The sequence below is a fragment of the Typopeltis vanoorti genome, chromosome 20 (assembly GCF_054136105.1).
Source record: "Typopeltis vanoorti isolate ZY-2024b chromosome 20, IOZ_Tvanoo_1.0, whole genome shotgun sequence".
In the NCBI taxonomy this organism is placed as follows: Eukaryota; Metazoa; Arthropoda; class Arachnida; order Uropygi; family Thelyphonidae; genus Typopeltis; species Typopeltis vanoorti.
The window spans coordinates 85,103,494-85,126,134 of NC_143568.1; the positions used below are offsets into that span (position 1 = coordinate 85,103,494).

General features: G+C 34.6%; 1 protein-coding gene across 1 annotated transcript in view; it reads right to left on the reverse strand.

The window, feature by feature from the left end:
* The window catches only part of LOC150095622 (A-kinase anchor protein 1, mitochondrial-like), a 103,147-nt gene that overhangs the window by 41,051 nt on the left and 39,455 nt on the right, over positions 1–22,641 (reverse strand). The window contains exons 4-6 of the mRNA XM_090410567.1: positions 15,832–15,956; positions 10,559–10,736; positions 6,928–7,087 (exon numbers count right to left, since the gene is read on the reverse strand). Coding sequence (XP_090266693.1) covers positions 6,928–7,087; positions 10,559–10,736; positions 15,832–15,956 — 463 coding nt within the window. The remainder of the gene's footprint in view (positions 1–6,927; positions 7,088–10,558; positions 10,737–15,831; positions 15,957–22,641) is intronic.

Sequence of the window (22,641 nt, forward strand, 5' to 3'; positions counted from 1 at the left end):
AGGAAACTGCCTTTTGTTCAAAATCCTTGAAAAAAATGTTGGCTAACATAGGAGAGAGGGGGGGCTTCCCATAGCTAATCCCTTGACTTGTTTATATAGTTTACCTTCGAATTCAAAATAGCCAGAGTTTACACAGTGAGATAGTGGAGATATCATTTTATTTGAAATCTTGTTCTTTAAAATATGGAGAACTTCTTGTGTCGGAATGTTGGTAAAGAGTGCTACCACGTCAAAGCTCACCAAGATGTCAGAAGATTTGAGTTTAAAGTCCTTGATTTTAGAGACAAAATCTGTTGAGTTTTTAATATAAGAAGAAAATTTTCCCACATAAGCTTTTAACGATGACGCGAGATATTTAGATAATCTGTAGGTGGGTGAGTCAATGCTGTCTACTGTAGGTCTCAGTGGGTGTAAAGAACAGATGGAAAGCCGTGTATTTCGTGGAATTTCTGTGGTCTTTTGTAGGAGATTATTGGTTCTATTGTGTATTTCTCTTGTTGGATCCCTCTCAATTTCCAAATAACTATCTGACTCTAACAATGTTAAGATTTTTTCTCGGTAGTCTGTTTTATCTCGAACTACAGTGGCATTCCCATTATCAGCTTTTAAGATGACGATATTCTTGTTAATCCGTAGAATTTTAATTGCAAGTCTCTCACCAGGGGATATATTATCAGAAGGAGGTTTTGCATTGTTGATTGCAAGAATTGCTTCCTTCTATGCGAAGTCAGCCTGCTAATTAGAAAACCAATTAGCAGGCTGCTAATTGGTTTTCTAATGATGTTTTTTCTGTGAAAAGCAAAGATAAATTGCGTTTTGTATCGCAAATCCTCTCCGTTAAAAGATCTAGTTTAGCTTTAGTGTAAATTCGGTGCGCTCTTTCTGTAGTAATGATTTCTTTAAATTGTAGGAACTTTGGAATAATTGAGGAAAACTTGCATCTTTTCAAGAAAGACAAGAAAGGTCTACTCTAAATAATTGTCATAACAGACTTAAAAATTTGGTGATTAACGAATTGTCTTACTAAGTCCCGATGAAGAGAAAATTCTCGAAAAAGGTCTAAATTTTGTGTTGGCACCAAAATGCATTCCTAAAGAACTACTTTTAACTAAGATGGAGAAAGCAGCTTCGCTACTTCCTACTGCAGACGCGAGTTTACTTCGCAGAAGCAATTCTTGCAATCAAAAACGCAAAACCTCCTTCTGATAATATATCCCCTGGTGAGAGACTTGCAATTAAAAATCTATGGATTAACAAGGCTATCATCATCTTAAAAGCTGATAAGGGGAATGCAACTATAGTTCTAGATTAAACAGACTACCCAGAAAAAATCTTAACAATGTTAGAGTCAGATAGTTATTCGGAAATTGAGAGGGATTCAACAAGAGAAATACACAATAGAACCAATAATCTCCTACAAAAGACCACAGAAATTCCACGAAATACACGGCTTTCCATCTGTTCTTTACACACACTGATTCCAAGGCTTTATGGTCTCCCTAAGGTACATAAAGAAAACTATCCACTGAGACCTATAGTAGACAGCATTGACTCACCCACCTACAGATTATCTAAATATCTCACATCATCATTAAAAGCTTATGCGGGAAAATCTTCTTCTTATATTAAAAACTCAACAGATTTTGTCTCTAAAATCAAGGACTTTAAACTCAAATCTTCTGACATTTGGTGAGCTCTGACGTGGTAGCACTCTTTACCAACATTCCGATACAAGAAGTTCTCCATATTTTAAAGAACAAGATTTCAAATAATATGTTCTCTCTACTATCTCAGTGTGTAAACTCTGGCTATTTTGAATTCGAAGGTAAACTATATAAACAGGTCAAAGGATTAGCTATGGGTATCCCCCTCTCTCCTATATTAGCCAACATTTTTTTCGAGGATTTTGAACAAAAGGCAATTTCCTCTTTTAGTTTAAAACCAAGAATTTGGCTTAGATATGTGGACGATATATTCCTCATATGGGAGCATGGTATTGAGAATCTTCACAGGTTTCTCAACCATTTAAACAACCTCCATCAGGATATAAAATTGACCATGGAGATTGAAGAAAATAGTTCCCTCTGTTTCCTTGATGTTAAACTCACCAAGACTCTGAATCAATAAAAGTCTCTATTTTTAGAAAGCCAACACACACGGACAGATATTTGCATGCATCCTCACATCACCATCCAGCACAAAAGTTGGGTATTATATCAACTCTTGTGAATCGTGCAAGATCTGTACTGTCAGATGAAGAAGAACTAAAAAAAGAACTACATCTTAAATGGACCTTTAAAAGCAATGGCTACCCTTTAAAAAGTATCAACAAACAATTATCCCACCGTCAACGTAGAGACACAGAACGACTCAAAAGGTTATATCTCTTTGCCATATATCAGCACACTACCAAAAAACTGAGTAGAATCTTAAAGAAATTCAACATACAAACGTGCTTCTCGACTCTTCCAAAAATAAGATCAAGTTTCAGAAACTATAAACAATCTCGCAACCTTCTACAATTTCCAGGTGTATACAAAGTCACATATGAGTGCAGAAAACCTTACTATGGCCATACGGAGAAATCTATTCTCCTACGTCTCGAGGAGCACCAAAGAGACATTGCTTATATGAGAACCAGAGCAACTGCCTTGTCAGGCCATGTCCTGTTTTCAATAAACACGAACAATGAAAGCCGCCAACATGAAGTAAATTGGACAACACCTTCAAACCTACACATTTGCCATGATGAGGTAGAACACCGCATTGTAGAGTCAAAAGAAATCACCTTGGACCCTCTTCATATGAATAATAATCTCAGCTATAATTTGCCTGACTCTTTCAGCTCTACTATCAGATACTGGAGATCGTGTGGTTCCACACACGCAAAAGTGTACAACAATAGTACTTTAACACGGGCTATAGCACAAGTTCATAATTTACAGTTGAGCATCATAACTTTATAATTGTATAGCTTTAGAGTGGCTCAATGTTTATTTCAGTGTCTTAATATCTTTCTATGTTCTTAACGCCTGATGAAGTCAATCTCGACGAAACATGTTACGTTTTCAAATAAATCTCAATTTGTTATAATTCTCGGGTTTATAGTCAGTTTATATTAAAAATGAACATATCCCAACTCCGAATTAATAGTAGTAGTCATATATATACACATACATATATCTCAAAAATAAGCCTATTTCTTATCACACAAATCATTTACAATAATTCCACACAGTATTCTAATTCTCCCAAAAATGAGTGTGAATAAGACTTTAAAAAAATAGCTAATTATATATTGTATTACTAATATTCGTACAATAAAAACTTCACTGGAAGTGGCCGCAACTTACTCTACTATAAATCATTAATAGCCACAACAATTCAATAACTTATTGTCACAAAAAGAATAGGTAAAACACCAAAAAAATTCAGTAATTTTTTTTACTCTGGAGTGCAACCATGAAAATGTTGAACCATCTGTCTTACAGCTTGGAGGGGAAGTGGGGGGGGGGGTTCTCACAGGATTTAACATGAAAGACTTGTTTCTTGCACCCTACATGCAAGAAATCGGGTCATTTGTAAAACAGAATGAGAATGAAGAATTGCATGACCTCAAACTTGGCCATAATTCCAACCAAGCAACCTACCACATGTAATCTGCTCATATGTAGGAAGTAAGTCTTCTCTCAACCAGTTATTGAATGTGGAAGTGATGGACTGCTTTGTAATCTAGGTTGTTCTGGTTCAAGATTCTCATGATTAACAAAAATAAGACAAGCCACATGTGCAAAATGAGTTAAACAACAAGGAATGCCAGTATAAGTAATTTATCTTTTGTTCCATAAAAGGAAAAAAGTTTAGAGAAAGGATGGACTGCATCTTGAAAATTAAGATCAACTATCCAAGATATAATTCCTTGGAAATAAGGAACAGTCACATAAATGAAATGTCTTTTTGACTGTAGAACTCACTCTATATCAGACAATAATATATAGTGTTAGGGAACATGAGATGATGGCAACTGTCTGTCATGCTTTCCTCCAGGGATGCCAATTAAAGTCAATGATGATTTTTGGCCAGCTGTTGGTTGGTTAAGAACTGAGATTGGTTGCCTACTAGTTGCCAAAAAGATAAAATTTTCAGCAGGTAACATCTGTAAAACTACGTGGCCATGCCTACTACCTTTGGGAATAAAAGGCATTACTGTATTTTTTTTTTTTTTTTTTTTTTTTTTTAACTAGTTACAGGCTAAATGCATGCTAATTTAATCAAAGCTTTAGCTATTTTCTGTCCTCCTACCTTGCTAGTTCACTGTACTTCACACTCGAGGATAACAATGATATAATAGACACGTTAAATGTAACAATGATTATAATTATGTTCTCAACTTTTAACTGGAACAAATCCAGCAGAATGGAGTTCCAGCTCTTTTCTAATGAATTAGATAAGAAGGACCTACTTCTTGGTCACCTAGACCTATAGACATAAATCCATGCAACATTTTTCTTAAAGTGACTTGAAAGACCAGCATGCCAACCACTGACAATACAGCTCTTCCTGAATGAGCACTGAGAGTGAATTTCAATTCTGTGCAATACTATAAAGATATTAAAACATTACTATGGAAGTGGCTATACAGGCTGCTTAAACAACATAATACTTTTTGGTTTGTATTTTAAGATACTATTATTTTGCAGTTAATCCTGACCATGCTAATTCTGGCACTGATTCACTACATCTAAAAGCGCCATCCTTAGCAAAGTATACAAACTTAACAGTATAATCATTCCAACAAAAATAAATCATCCATTCTACAATATATATAGTCAGTCTCCATCTAACTGGTTCTGTTTGTAATTGTCCATCTAGATGGCCAGCCTGGCTAGTCAACTGGATAGTGTTTCTACTCTCCAACCAACAGTTTCAAATTGTCCTGTGGTATGAGTTTTTATGAATAACAAAGTAGTAATAAGTGATTTTCACTGACTGGTGTGAGACTACAACCCTGCATACTGGAGGCCTGAGGAAAGTGCCATGTTTGGTTTCTAGAATCAATTGTCAGATCCTCAGAGGAGATCTTGGACCTCCTCTAAAGACACCAAAATCTCTTTTCGCTGCTATTTCTACTTTAACATTTGATCTCTCATCTATTTACCAACCATACCATTTAGCTACCCTCAAGTTATTAACAATCTTAAGAACTAACACATCAAGTTCTTTTCCAATATCTCCTGATTTTCTTAAGCACTCACTCAATCTTTCTCTCTCTCCAATCCATAGGTTCCAGTCTCTAATAAAATTCTCAGATATGCAGTTGGAATGCAGTCTTGTCCTATATACAGCGAGTTTGGTGTTTTGGCTGAGTTCTCCATTATTCCACATAAATTTATCCAACTACTTCTACATCTTATTTTCCATCAGCACTACAGAGTGTATAACTAGATGGTTTTCCTTGTTCTAGCCCTAAACTAATAAAACTGTGTATCATATGTAATATGTTAACTTACCTTTTAACTGTAGAAGATATATTTGAAATGTGTGCATTAAATTACTTGACCGAGTTGGACTGTGTCGAATGGTATTGCAAAACTAATCATAATTTAAAATTCTGAATATTTTTACGTATTGTTTATGTTGGTATGTTTATTAGTTTTAGTTTCATAACATGCATTGTCGGCACTTGCGATGTGCCCGTTATTGAAATTGTTTTGTCAAAAATGATATGTAAAGCAGTTAAAAAATGTATGTACTTATCGGATTTGATAGTTGTATTACTTTAAACAATTTTATTGTAGTTTAAATATTAAGTTGTGTTTTATGAAGACATTCTTTTGTCGCTAATGGAGACAACGTGTCAGCCATTATACTTAGTTTCTCACTTGCCACTTTTAAGGAGTACGCATGCTCGCCGAGAAGTTTGATGTGTGATTGACAGCTGACAGAAAGCGTTCGGTATCGTAGTAACAAAGAGATAAACAAGAGAGCGTTCGGAAGGAATTTGAGTTTTTTTATGTGACAGTCGGAGGAAAATTAATAGTATATTACGAAAAAGGAATCGTGGAACTATGAAGTTTTAAAGTGGAATAAGCATTGGTAGATAAAAGGAATATTCGAGGAAATGCTAACTGGAAGATTTATAGTAGATTCCGAAAAGGGAATTGTAGAACTGCGAATTTTTTAAAGTGGAAGAGTTAAGACTGTCAATAAGCATTAGTGAATAAAAGAAGAAATGGCTATTTACGTTCTAAAGGAATGTTTGAAAAACTCTGATTAGGAAGTTTCATCTGTATTAAGGATGCCGGATCTAACTATTATTTCTACTAAAAAGAGACAGAATTGAGTCAGGAAGAATTAATGTGTGCTACATAAGCGATGAGAAAGGATCCTATGAAAATGAAGAATAAAGTCGTATATCTTCAGAAAAGGGCCTTGACAGAGAGAGAAACTGGCTATGAACATTTTGTCATTGTGAAAACATAAGTGTAAGTTTATTTTTAAAGGCTTTGGATCTAATTAATTTGTAGTTAGTTATGTAATATTTGTTTGAAGTGTATATATATTCTTTTTGTTATATTAAATGTATTTATTTTGTATTTTGGTCTTGAGCCAGTGATTTATTTGGATTCTGAAAGCAATAGTAAAAAAGAGGTCATTGCACCAATCAGAGTGAACCTTTGTGCATATATAGGTACATTCGGAAATAAAAATAATTGTCGAACAGAAATCATCTCTATATAAACATCTCTAAATATATTAATTTCTTTTTCTTTTTTTATCAGAATAAACAAATGATTTGATGAACACTTCTGAATAGCATCTGAAAATTTCAAACATCAATTTTTTTCCACAAAAAACAGCTTGCTTCTCCAAAAGACAACTTCTGTAATTACTATTATAGATATAAGAAATCTTGAGATAACCCACCTCATTTGTCTTAGTGATGTAATAGGAAGTTTAGCAAATCCACCATAATCAAGAAATTTCACTTCACACAAAACGTCTTCTGTATCATCGGTATCAAATATATAAGTTATCATACCCCTCTGCCATCCATCTGGTGTTGGTACTGCACATATACTTTCAACTGTAAGTATAAGTAATGTTCACATTTTTTATTCATTTATATAATCTAAAATAAATTGCATGAAATTAATCAAAATCACTGTAACTATATTTGAATTCTCTGTACTATTAGATTGCAAAAGCTAACAACTTTGTATCATAATATTATTATTTTACGCCACCTTCATGGAGCCTGGAGACTCATCCTGGGAGATCCAAATTAACTATTATGCACACAAATCCTATCATACTTCTCCTTGAATCCATTCATTGTCAGGGAACTCACAATCGATCCTGGCAATCCATTCCACTCACTCACCACTCTCCATGAAAAAACCTGGAAAAAATCTGCACACTCTTACATAACATCCACAGATGGCACCTAGTTCTCTGACTATTTGTCATATATTGAAAATTTTCATTTGCATAAATTCTATAAAACCCATTTCATATTTTAAAAGTTTCTATCATGACCCTCTTTTCTGCTTATCAACTTTGTAACACACAAACCTTCAACCTATCCTCATAGGGAATATTCCACAAATCTGTCACCATCTTGGTCACCTGTCTCTGAATACTCTCTACCACTTCCTGGTCAACAAGAAACCCAAGTGACCAAATTTGTGCACAGTAGTCAAGATGTGGCCCAAATCATAGCTTATAAAGAGAGATAACTTCCCTATCTTCACTTGTTAGCATGTTTTTCAACATCCAAGTAATCCTTTGAGCTATTTTACCAACTTTTGCAATGTCCTCTGAACTTCAACTCTTTGTCTACCATTATCCCCAAGTTCCTAGCCTCATCAATTTCTTGCAATCCAATACCATCAATATGATACACTACATGCGACCTTTTCAACCAAAAGTGCATAGCCTTACATTTTGCAACATTAAACTGACAAACATTATCCTTTATCCACAATGTCAATTTATTTAAATCATCCTGAAGGATATCTACATCACTTTTATCAACTATTGCTCTCCCCAGTTTTGCATCATCAGCAAAAAACTGAATATCCCCTGTTAAATCCTTCTGTATGCTATTGATATACAAATTAAAGAATAGTAGCCCTAGTACTTAACCAGGTACTCCATTAGTCACTATCATTCTCCTAGATTCCACTCCACCATATACTACTCTCTAGTATCTGTCAGCCATCCCCCTATCCATACTACTAGCCTCATACCCATTCCCGTTTGCTCCAGTTTTTGTAATAGTTTTCAGTGTGGTATTCTGTCAGATGCCTGCAAAGTCGAGCAGTACTATAGCCATTACCTACTCTTTACAAAGCCATGCTACCCACTAGAGAGTATTGCATCCCTATCCACCCACTGTTACATTTTACCTTTCACCAACTTTTCCAGTATTTTAACAACCACTCCTGATATATTAATTGGTATGGTTTGCTGCCTCTGTCTTGGAGCCACCTTTATGCAATGGTACTATTTTCACCCCCTTGAAACCTGCCAGAGCTGATCAGGGGCAATGACAATTTTCTTGCAGATGCACATAGTATATGGGCTGATATGCCATCTAATCCCACTGCTGGGCTCACATTCATATTTTTAGTATGCTGAACACCTCCTGTTTATCTACCTCAATTTTGATATATGTCTCTGTAACATCAGCAACTGTAAAATCTCCACCTGGATGATACTGCAAAATGACTACTTGGCAACTCAACTATTTCTTTTAGCTCAGTCACCTTTCTACTATGAACATTGTTTAAAGTCATCCTACCATAATTATTTTACCTCTTACTTGTTACATAATGAAGAAACTCTTTGGGGGTTTACTTTAGCCTGTTTAGCTGATTCTCTCTCTCATAGTCCGATTTGACATTTCTTACCATACTAGTCATTCTTCTTGCTTGCACTCTGTGCTACTCATGAGTAAGTATGCTGATCACTTTTTTTTCTTTATATTCCTTCCATCTTCCATAATGTTTTTTTCTTTTTCATTTCTTACTTTATATCCCTACTCATTCATTTAATTCCAGCTTGGATTATCCTCCACACCTCGGGCATGCAATTTGTTAACTATCTTCCTCAGACTGAAAATCCTCTTTAACTTCTAATTTTGTGGGTTGCAATTCTTCAGCTATCAGCAATACCCCACCTCCTGTCCTGTTCCCTCTATCCTCCATGATAAAAAAACAATACCCTTTACATTCTATCCCTGTAACTATATCATCCAGTCAACCAGGTCTCACTGATGACTAATTTTTGACCAAGCTGAGCTGACCAATGCCAAAAACTCCCCACCCTTATTCCCGATATTTCTTGCATTCATGTATATGCATTTTCTTTATATTCCTACTCATTTATAGTTACCCTTGTGTAATTAATTCCAGCCCATTCAAATTGGAACATGTGAAATCCCATTCAGTACTGCATGACTGGTTACTGTAAACATGATCATTTATCACAGGGAGTAGCCAGACACATGCATTTCATCCTCTGTAATATATCTAGTTTCCTTCATTTTGCACTACCACCCTCTCACTAAACAACACTTTTTCCAAAACATTTAAATGTAGTCTGTCAGGCCATTAAGTCCTTTTGTCCATCAAATTCACCCCATACATCAATAAACTGCACCCCCCCCCTGCACAATCTTCTCATTGACAATCATGGCCCTCCTTCTCAGTTCTGTCTTATCATACCAAGGCAGCAGACTCAAAATCTTTACTTTCTTAACTCCACATTTTCGCTTCTTCTAACAACTCCTTCATATCTTTTCTCAATGCATATTCCTCACCTTTCAAATCCTTTGTGCCTGCCAAAACAATTAACTCATTCTCTTCTTTCTTCTGCATACTTACATACCACTCTTCACTTACAGTGTGGAGAGTGGTGAGTGAGTGGAATGGATTGCCAGAACCTATTGTGAGTTCCCTGAAAGTGAATGGACAAGGAGAGATATGATAGGATTTGTGTGCATAATGGTTAATTTGGATCTCTTTATCTTTGCACCTGGAAAACATGTTTTCCAGTGCCTTCATCACTTTCTCATTATGTATACATCTTATCATTGAATCACCATACAACACTATCTGCCTTTCTCCCAATTTCTCACACTTTTATGCTTTTTCCCATTTACTCTTTCATTCTCCAGCCTGTACCATACATCAATCATTTCTCCAGTCATTCGAACTGACGTTCAGTCCTGTGAAGGAGTTCACATAAGTATGCAATTTCTTTCCACACTGGCATCTCATCATCTGCAATATTGCTTTAAATTACTGCCTTCGAACTCAGATTTGTATTTCATGTACTATCATCCAAAGCTCCAGCTAATACCACACTTCTATAATCCTGCCTTATATCCATAATACCAGTCTCTTCATTCTTTTGCTCCCAACACAACTCACATTTCTTACACTTATTTATGAAACATTTGCTAGAAATATTCTCACCATTCTCACACTCATACCACAACCATTCTCTTGGCAATGAATATATTAAACACACAATATATATGTTAATTTACCTGTAACAGGCTCAGGCAGTAATGGAGTTTCATTTGATGCATAATTGGCATTCATATTCTTTCCAAGAGTATGCAAATATGAAAATGTTGGATGAGTATACTGCTGTACGAATAGATGTCCACCAGATGTTACTGCTGGCACCATAACATCACATAATACCTTATGTGGCAACTGAATCTTCAAAGAGGGAAGAAAAAGAGAGAATTAATGAATAATATAAATTTATTATTTTATTTAAATAAATATTAAAAAAGAATTGCTGAAAGGGGACATCCTTGATTTCCCTCTCTCAGATATGATGGTTTGTAATTTAATCTTAATTGTATTTGATATTTGTCTTTCTTTTAATATGTTCAATAAAATACTTCTTTTAACGTTAGCAAATGCTTTTTCAAAATTAATAAATGTAATGTGTAATGATAAAAAGGTTACTTTTGATCACAAGAACTATAGGAGAGATTGACTTCTATGTGGGTTTATATAGGTCAAATTTGTTTCAAACTAAGTTAGAAAATACTGACAAGTTTTGCCAACTTTTAGCTGTTTGGCTTCATCATGGTAAAAAATAGATGTAAGACAACTTAAATGCTAAAATTGTTACACTAAAACTATAAATGAAGGAAGAACTGAATACAATTGTATTTTTACAAAAAATCAGAACACATACATCACACACACATGGAGCATGTATGATCTCACCTGTTGTTATGCAGGAACATTCTGTAATTGGCAGCAAGATTTAATTATGGCATGTTTAAAGATCTTATGAGGGTCTTCCAAATCTCAGGCAGAATTAATCCTTGGTTTCTATTTAGGTTTTGTTTTGAATGGATAACTCTTATGGCTTCTTTTATAAACTTTGCCATTACCCCTGACCAAATTCCTAAAGTTGACATCACATACAACATAGAAATGGCAGTTTCGTCGTTACCAGAGCCCACAGCTAATGATCTCAGACTAAAAAGCACTATCATTCTCTCTCTCTTCTTCAAGAGCTCCCAACAAAAATATCACTCCTCTAGAGAAAAGAGCTATGTTTAGGTTGAAGAAAAATAAAGAAATCATCATCTTAAAAGCCGATAAAGGAAATTCTACAGTGATCTCAAACACCATAGATTACAAATAAAAGATCACTAACTTACTCTCTGATACATCTACCTACTGTGTTTTAGATTCAAATCCCACATTAAAGAATCACAATGATACCAACGACTTGTTACGTAATATGGATAGCTGGCCAACAGACTTAAAACTAAGATTAAAGTCAATGCATCCACTAACACCGAGACTATATGGCTCTCCCAAAGTTCACAAAAATGAAATACCGCTACTACGCCCTATTGTTGAAGGAATAATTCGCCCACTTATTTATTATCGAAACACCTCGCAGGTCTCCTTAAGGCACACATCAGCAATTCAGATGCCTACATAAGAAATCCACATTTCGCTGAGAAATTAAGTAACATCTCGATCTCCAATACAGACCTTCAGTCAAGCCTGGATGTTACATCTTTATTCACCAATATTCCAGTAGATGAAGTAATTGACATTTTAAGAAACCTCTTTCCTCAAGACATTACTTCTCTGTTCCATCATTACTTAAAATCTAATTTTTTCCTATGGAATAAAATGATTTATCAACAATTAACAGGCATTGCAATGGGCAGCCCTCTTTCACCCCTTTGTGTGGATCTCTTCATGGAAAAACTGGAAAGTAAAATTTTATCTCAACTAGATCCTAAACCCACAGTGTGGTGGAGATATCTGGACGACATTTCTATTGTTTCGAAAAACACAGAAAAGGATCTGTTCGATTTTCTCAGCAAGATCAACTCATTGCATCACAAAATTAAATTCACCTTAGAACTTGAGAAAGAAAAACAATTACCATTTCTGGACACTTTAATTAAGAAACAAATAGATGGACACACCACCCCTTACAGTCTGTCACAAACCAACCAGCACGGGCCGATACTTGCACTTCACTTCTTCACACCACATTTCTCAGAAACTTAGCATCGTACACATGCTAAAAAATAGAGCCTCTCTTGTCACTACAGATGATAAAGACCTCAAAGATTAACTATCCCTGATATCAAATAACCTTATAAACAATGGTTATCCTAGAAAATTGATCCACAAGATATTTTTCCATGACCCTGCATAAAGACAGCCTGAAGATATACATTATAATTCCACTATCGTGATTCCCTATACTGGGACAGTTTCCAACAAGATTGCTACACTCCTCAAGCCACATGGAATACGAGTGGCTTTTAAACCTTCAAAGACCATCCGCCAATTCTTAAGATTCAATAAATCATCATCATCAAATTCCTACCGTGTACCCTCAAGGGGTGTACAGGATATGATAGTACTACATGAAAAATTTACATCATTACTAACCTCCTATCTACAATTTTACTCCGCATCAGTCTGTTACTTGTCAAGATTCCAACATTATCAGATCTTATATTTCTATCGTCTAAGGCACATTGTACTGTATCAATCCACCTATATCTTGGTCTTCCTCTGGGTTGTCTTCCTGCCAACCTGGCAGAGAACACTTGTTTTGCTAATCTTTCCTCGCCCATTCTGTTTAAATGACCATACCACCCAAGATTAACTCTGCTAACGCATTCCTGGATGCTGACAACGTCAAGTTCTTTCCTAATATCCTCGTTTTTAATATGATATTGCCATTGATGCCATCTGTTCACCTCTAAATCTTTCTCAGGATTCTCATATCTGTGGCTCTAGTCTTTGGTCAAGTGTTTTACTTCTGACCGAGCACTCAGATCCATAAGTTAAAACTGGTTTGAACACTGTCTTGTATACAACTAATTTAGTGTTCCGACTAATTTCTCTCTTATTTCATATGAATTTATTCAACTGACTTCCCACCACACCAGCTTTGTTGATTCTGTTGTCCATTTCCATAATTAATTTACTATCTTCAGTAAAAATATCATGCCTAAGTAGGTGAAATGTTTTACTTGTTCCACAGGTTCTCTGTTCACAATGCACTTGACATTTTCAACGATTCTGCCTATTTTCATTGTCTTTGTCTTTTTATTGCTGACCTTCATACCATATCTATTACAACAGTTATTCAATTTAGTCAAGGAATCTTGCAGATTCGTAGTGGATTTATTATAAGTATAACATCATCCACATAAAGCTGACATTAACATCTCCAATTTTGATATCATGTTTAATATCACTTTCCTTCATAATGTGATCCACATAGACAATGAATAAGAGGGGATAATGTACATCCTTGTCTCACACCAGATTTAACATTAAACCATCTTCCTGTTCTTCCTTCAATTCTAACTGCTGACTTTCAACTCAAATAAAGACTAAGTATTGCTTGATATAATGCCCAATTCACACCATAATAGCTTCTCTTTTGGCACCTTGTCATATGCCTTTTCCAGATCTACAAAACTCAAATAGAGATCTTTGTTATATTGCCATGATTTCTCCACTATTTGTCATAAAGTGAAGATATGATCCTGACAGCCTCTTTTTGGTCTGAATCCAGCTTGTTCTTCACCAAGTTTTTCTTCTACAATTCTACTCAACTGTTTCTCAAATATACTTGCATAGATCTTGCCAGGAACACTCAGTAGAGAAATACCTCTGTAATTCTCACATTCAGTTTTATTTCCCTTTTTATATATGGGTACTATGAGAGCTATATTTCAATCATCGGGAATTCGTCCCTCTGTCCAGGCCTTCTGAACTATGCGGTGCAGCCACTGCAAGACTTTTATACCACCATACTTCAGCATTTCTGGGTGAATATCATCTATCATCTATGCAAGAAAAAAAAAAAATCAATGTTCAATGGTTTAAACTTGAATAATAATTTCAAAGCTAAGCACAAGTAATTTACTAAAATTGACTTACAAGTATGGATATGTATTCCGGACTGCATGCCTGTTGAGTGTTTTTTTTACCAATGTGCTATCACTGCTTTTTTCATTTAGGAATTTCTCGAAGTAATTACTCCATACTTCAAGGATATCTTTTTCTCCTTTATCATCTCTAACTCCTTTTACAGTACTCTTTCCTCCATTTCTAAGCTTCTTCAACAACCTCCAAAATATTTTGCCACCTTCTTGATTCATAAATGTCTTTTGGATCTCATTGAGATCTAAAAGACAGTCATCCTTTCTTCAAATATGCCAGAGTCTACAACATTCTCTGTTCATGTGGCTTAAACTATATTGGTCAGACCTCTAGAAGTTTTGAAATCAGAAAAAAGGAACATGTAGGAGATGTAAACAATAATAGAGAAGACAAATCAGGGTTAGCTTTTCATTTCTCCAGGAAAAACCATACCATAGAATGGGACAAAAGCTCCATGCCCTACTTAGAGGAGTATTTCCGCTCCCGAATTATAAAAGAAGCCATAACAGTTATCTGTTCAAAACAAAACCTAAATAGAAACCAAGGATTAATTCTGCCTGAGATTTGGAAGACCCTCATTTAAACATGCCAGAATTAAATCTTGCTGCCAATTACAGAATGTTCCTACATAACAACAAGTGAGATCGTACATGCTACATGAGGGTGATGTACACGTTCTTCTGATTTTTGTAAAAATACAGTTGTATTCGGTTCTTCCTTCATTTATAGTTTTAGTGTTTAAATAGTCTTACATCTATTTTTTACCCTGACGAAGCCAAACAGCTAAAGTTGGTGAAACTTGTCGGTATTTTCTAACTTAGTTTGAAATAAATTTGACCTATATAAACCCAAATAAAAGTCAATCTCTCCTATAAATGTAATGTGTGTTTCTAAATTGTATTCTCTTGTTTTCTCTAGTATCAACACTTGCAATTTTAAACAAAAGGCAAGGTCTATACATGATCATCCTTTTCTAAATCCATTTTGTACTTCTAAAATGAAGCCTTTGTAATATTTTATTAGTTTGTTATTTAAAATTGTGGTATATATTTTATAACAGGAATTTAGAACACTTATACCACAAAACAGCTGATGCAGTCCATAAAATGAGAGGGAAAGTATTTTTTCCCTTTCATTTCCTGGTTTTATAGTTTTGTAGAATTTAAAAAATGTATTTAAAATTTAAATTTTAAACAGATTTACAACTAAAATTGTAAATTAATCTTTTTTTCCTCTACACATATTCAAATACAACCTATTTTTATGCAAGAAAAAAAAAAATCAATGTTCAATGGTTTAAACTTGAACAATAATTTCAAAGCTAAGCGCAAGTTATTTACTAAAATTGACTTACTTGTTGTGAAAGTGGTATAGTTTGCATGATGGAAACCAGTGACTGCAAAGATAGTTCAGGATACTTATCCTTTGGAAACCTTAAGTGGATTTTATCAAGAGCTTTCAGAATATTTTCAGAAGTTCCTAAAATGAAAAACATAAATGAAATGAGTGATTTTTTTTTTTTTTTTTTTTTACATAGTGAACTGTTCTCAGCAGAAAATTCTTCTGAATAAAAATAACTGCCTTAATTTCTTTTTATTTCCTGAAAGGCATGACAGTATATTAAATTATTTTAACCTTAACTTTTGGAAGCTACTAGTCAGCCCACCTTTCACCAAGGCTGAATGTATTTCCTTAATTTCTTTTCATTCCCCACAGGAATGACAGTACACCCTCTCAACCCTAATGTTTGGAAGCCACTAATCAGATCTTTACCTCTCACTAAGGCGCTCGCTCTAGACAAGAGGGAAATCTCATATTCTAACTACTTTTTATTTATTTGGGCCTTCTACAGTGAAAAAAAAGACTTACTCTGGAATAGAATATGCTGAAAAAAGCCTAGATAAATCTTAGCTTCATGGAAGCTACAAGGCTATGTGCAGGACTATCTACCCATATTAGTATTTACAAAATACAAAGAAATAAATGTACATACTCACTGTAAAGAAACATCAGCTTGTTTTCTATGACACTTAAAATGTTAACATACCTGCTTGTCCCATTCTGTTTCATTATAATGGTGATGAAAAATGGTGAACTAGAACATAAACTCAAAAAACACAGAGATGAATTTATTTTGTAAGGTTTTCTAGATATGATACTTTTTCAAGCCATTCAAGGCCCCAATTAGCAGTGATAGTGATCTCACACCAGTTAATGACAATGATCCATCATCTAAAAACTTTCACATACACTCATGCCATATTAAGATTTTAATCCATAGCATGCTGATTGGAGAACAGAGATACTATTCACTCAGCCAAACAAATAGGCTGGGCTCATCAATCTTTAAAAATCACATGAAGTACCCTCCCTTCTACAGTCAAACATGAGCAATTACTGTTGTTTATTATTTAAAAAGCATCTCTATAAGAAATGTAGGAAATTAATCCATGCCTTCTGTTTTGATATTTGATCCTCAAATCATTATGGTGTGCCCATTTAGTTAATATCCATTTAATTATTGAAATAAAAAAGGGCTAATGATTCAGAACTTAATTGATATAAAATGAGAGAAAACTATGACCTTCTTTATATAACTGTGCTTCATGTTAATGGTCTGCTAAGTTTGATTTACCAACTAAATAAGGATTCTCTAACTAAATTTAGATATCTAAGTGCCTATTTGAATATCTGCTTGACTATGATAAATTTAGTTTAATCCTTTATCCAAGTGTGAGCAAACAAAGTTTGTGCCTGAAAATATCTTCAGGACTGTAGCAAGATGGTGCAACTGTTGGCAACTTGGAGCAAAGGTAGTCCTAGCTCTCATCAGTCCTTGTCTCAGTATCTCCCACCATGCAAAGCACGTCCTTGCGGACATGTATAATGCTATGCATTGAGGGAAGGGCCACTACCCAGACCGGTTTCGACCTTTATTGAGGTCTCGTCAGTGGGATGCAGACCCAGAAGTGGTGACATCAAGGCAGAAGCAATAGAGAGGTGATGAGAGCTTGGTCCACCTTTGCTCCAAGTTGCCAACAGTTGCACCACCTTGCTACAGTCCTGAAGATATTTTCAGGCGCACACTTGGATAAAGGATAAACTAAATTTATTATAGTCTAACCAAGTGCAAAATAAACTTCCAACATCCTCTGGACTAAACATTTTTAATTTATAACACAACGAGTTTTCTTTATTCGCCAGATGAGTTATGTATATAATTACTGTAAATGATATTTGATTTATTAAATTATTTTTGGATATAGCTGGAGCAAAGCATTGACTTCCCGTGTAATAATTAGAGTTCTTTGAATTGAGTGAAATACTTGAGTCTGAGATCAGTAATAGCATTTCCATAGGAGAAAGGTGGTTAGCATTTGCAATAAAACAATTAAAGGAAATCATTCAGTCCTCATAAAAAACATTTAGAAAAAACACATGAACATATGAAGTAACATAATGATGGGTTACTTGTACAAGTACAGAGGGAGATGAATTCATATCAAACTGTGTGGCTATCCCATAATGCATAACACACTTCTTTCAAGTATGTTTTTCAAAAATGCTTAATTCTTTTAGTAATACTGATAAATCATAATTATATGACCTTCATTTAGCTATGCCTGGCAAGTTCCATTTGTATTCTTGAATTATCATGTTATTAGTCATCATCACCATCATCAATTTCTGATATATACTCCCCCCTCCCTGAGGGGTGTTCAAGCTACTATGATAGCACTACATGATTAACTTTACATTATTATTAATTTCCTATTCACAATTTTCTTCCAAATTAGTCTTAATTGTTAGCACTCCTACATCGTCATATCTAAATTTCATATCTACGTCTTCCTCTAGGTCTCTTTCTGCCATTTTGGTATCAAACACCTGTTTTGCTAATCTTTTCTACCCATTCTATTTAAGTGGCCATATCACCTTAGATGATTAGCTCTGCTTACACATTCTTGAAAGTTACAATGCCAAGTTTAATTCAATAATAAAATTAGACTGGGATATATTGGCTGAAGATTTTAATAAGAAATTAAGCCGACTAGTTTCACCAATGTGACTGTTGGCTTCGTCTGGGCATACATAAGGTGATAAAAAAACAGGTCAAGAAAGAAACATAAACAAGTACTATACAAAATTCAAAAGACCCATTACATTAAACACATGGAGCATGTGTGATGTCATACATTGTTATGCAAGTGCATTCTGTTCACTCTCTCATAATTTTTCTCAGAATCCTCATATCTATGATCTCTCGTCTTTGAACAGGTGCTTTATTTCTAACCCAACTCTGAGATCCATAACTTAAAACTGTTTGAAGACTGTCTTGTATACTGCTAGTTTAATGTTTCAGCTAATTTTTTTCTTATTATTGATATAATACCAAATTATAAGTTATTTTGCTGACAAAAGGGTTGTAAATCTATTGTCATTTAGCACTTGGTGGGCTAAGGTTCAGCTTTTTACTATTTTATTTAGTGGGATAAGGTTTAGATGATCCAGTTCCCTTGTTCTAGAAACCATGTTTGGTTTCTAAAACAGGGAAACTGGATCATGAAGCTTTTCAAGCCACTTCAGACTTCCAATATGCAGAGCTAAAGATTTTTTTTAATTTTTAAAAATTTATTTTATATATTTTGTATTATTTTTTGCATAATCTAGAATCTCTGCTCTTGACACCACACACAAAGCATTTTCAATCCACTTCAAGCCCTCTAATATAAGCAGAGCAGTGGTCTGGCAATGGGTGATGAAATTTATCTCACACCTGAAGACAATCACAAACAGTCATGCCCATGGCAAGATTTGAATTTGAAGGCTGTTGGAGAGCAGATGCACTATCCACTTGGCAAAACCAGACCGGCACAATATTTCTGTTTTATGGTTATACCATGGTGGTACATTATCTAAAAAACACTGCAATATCAGTAGTTCCTACCAAATATCTAGGAATACGGAAATGCACTTTCATATGGTAATATATTGAACTGCTATACATAGAGAATATGCTTATATTTTCTACAACTTTCTTTTAATTCAACAAATCATTTCTTTGAAAATGTGTATTTGAATTATCAGTCAATTCTTTGATCTTGTAATTATTTTGAAGTGCTGAATATTACTGTTTAAGTAAGTTTTTGTTCTTATTTCCCTCAAGTTCAGTCATCAATAAAAAACATTATACCAAAAAATTAGATACTTAATAAGCTAATTATTTTACTATTTTAATTAATTATTTTATTTGGTTATTTTAATTATATAAATATCTAACCAGATACTTAAATAATTTTTTTTTCTTTTCTTCCTACCTCCCCCCACCACACACAATATGGTATCCAGAAAATTCACCAGAAACAATTAATTGAAAGACAATTTACCAAAAAAAATAAATAAATCGAAAAACAGTTAACTGAAAAAGCAATTAATCAAAAGGTAGTTCCTCAAAAAAGCAATTCATCGAACAGCAATTAATCAAAAATACAATCTGCCATAACTACAAATAATCAAAAAACGAATTATAAGACATGAAGTGTATTATCAAAAATAACTGCATTTATAATGGAATAACTTGTGATGTAACTGAAGCTAAGCATGAGATTTCCTTTATATATGTTATGTAGAGGTGTGTAGCAATTTTTTTTGAGTGATATTCCTTTCATTCAGTATATACGTTTCGTGTATTTTGTGTATGTTTTACACAATCTGGAAAAGATTATGTAAAAAATTTTAATTATTATTCCCTCTTATCCTCCTCTCTCCTCAACTGAATGATTGGTGGGGTAGCAATGCTATTTTCCTAGAGAATAATTAGGGAACAAGATGGTTCCCCACTGTTTTCTTTATCCGTCAATTATTTTATATCCATAGATATGTGTTCGTGGGAGCTGTCTGCAGGATGAAACTCTCAAGTTTCCAGGAATAAAACCCTGCCATCCCCATATGACACTGGATAACTCACCTTCACTTCAAGAGGACTGATAAAAATTCTTAGCATCATGCATGGCATTTGAACTCAGGCCTTTGTAACTAAACTACAGAGGATCCCTTATTATTATTAGTAATAGCAGAATTAATATGGTGATGTCTGTACATGCACACCAGTTACGTGGAATGAATTTTATTCAGATTTCGTATTTGAACCTCTTACAAAAATTTGTCAAACCATTTCAGTTTTCATCATCATCAATTTCCTGATATGTACCCCCAAGGGGTGTTCAGGTTACTATGACAGCACTACATGATTAAGTTTACATTATTATTAATCTCCTATTGACAATTTTCCTCCAAATCAATCTATTACTTGTGAGCCCTCCAATATTGTCATGTCTAATATTTCATGCTTCAAAAGCACTTCTGACCAAATCAATCCCCCTAGACGTTGATCTTCCTCTGGGTCTCTTGCCTGCCATCCTGGCATCAAACACCTGTTTTGCTAACCTTTCTTCACTTTCTATTCCATTTAAGTGGTCATACCACCTTAGTTTTTAATATGATTCTGCCATTTCTCTGTTATTCCATATAGATTTATTCAATTGGCTACTCACCATACTAGCTTTGCTTATTCTGTTGTCTATTTCCATATTTAACCTGCCATCATCACAAAAAAACCATATGTAGCTTCATACATATGGTTTTTAGTGACGATGGCATGTTAAAAATGGAAATTTTGGTCTTTTTTACTGCTGATTTTCATACCAAATTTGTCAGCTGTTATTCAATTTAGTTAGTGAATTCTGGAGACTTGCACAAGATGTGTTGAGGAGTACATCATCATCATCTGCATAAAGAAAAGAACTAAGTTTAACATCTCCAATTCTAATATCTGGCTTGATGCCACTTTATGTTCCATTCACTCCACATAATTGTAGTGTTTCAAAAAGCTTTTCTCTGGTTACCTTATCATATGTCTTTTCCAGATCTACAAAACTTAAGTACAGATCCTTGTCATATTCCCATGATTTCTATATATCTTAAAGTGAAAACCTGATCTTGACAAAGACTATTTGGCCTGAACCCTGCTTTATCTTCTCCAAGTTTCTCTTCTTCCACAATCTCTCTCAACCTCTTTTCAAGTACATTCACATAAATGTTATCCAGAACACTTAGTAGAGAAATTGCTCTGTAATTCTGACATTCGGTTTTATTCCTTTTTTTATAGATGGGTACTATGAGAGCTCTATTCCAATCGGGAATTCGATCTTCTGAATTATGCAGTATAACCAAGACAAAGTTTTTTTTTTTAAAAATTTGTTTTTATTTTTATTTTTTTTTGGGGTGCTTAAGGTTCAAAACTGTATAACTGAGAAGAGACCTCCACATTGCCTTTAAAGGAATGCGGAGAACCGACCAGGGCTTCTGATCTAATGTCCAATCCTCACCTTCTCGTGGTGCAAACTGTTGGGTATCTACTTTGATACTGAACGAACGAGGATGGGCTGGCAATTTGGGATTTGGTCGACCAAATTGTATTCTTATTGGTTAAACCAAAATAAAAAATGATGGTACAACATGAAAAAATTTCATGCCGGCTGGGGCGTCGCCCGGTTAAACAAGGCCCCCGTTGTTTTCGCCAGGGAACCAGGGTGAACAGCGAAAAGTCAGCTACTGGAACAAATCTGAAAACAAACCCCAACTCAACATCACCAGAGTTAAAGATCGGTACTATCAACGTAAGAAGCCTGAATGGCAAAGAAATGGAGCTAGCTGAGGAATTAGATAAGTACCAATCGACATAATAGGGGTGACTGAAACAAAAAAGACCAAAACTGGTGAGATCTTTCTGAGCAATAAATACAAAATGTTATATTCAGGCAATGACAATCAAGGAAAAGAAGGAGTAGCCATGGTATTCAACACAAAATACGAGGCTAATCTTCTTGAATGGCAGTCAGTCTCAAGTAGAGTAATGTGGGCAAATATGAGAATGGGGAACTGGACATGAGACTTATTTGTGCCTATGGTCCCACAGAAGGTTCTACTAAGGTAGAAGTGGAGGAATTTTTTGAGGCTTTAGAAAAAGCAACTGACACAATGAAAAAGGAAAAGTTGGTCCTTGTTGGGGATCTAAATTGCAGAGTAGGAAATGATTGTGAGACATACAAAAATATTTTGGAAAAATTTGGAGAAAAGAGCAAAGCTAATAATAATGGTAAAT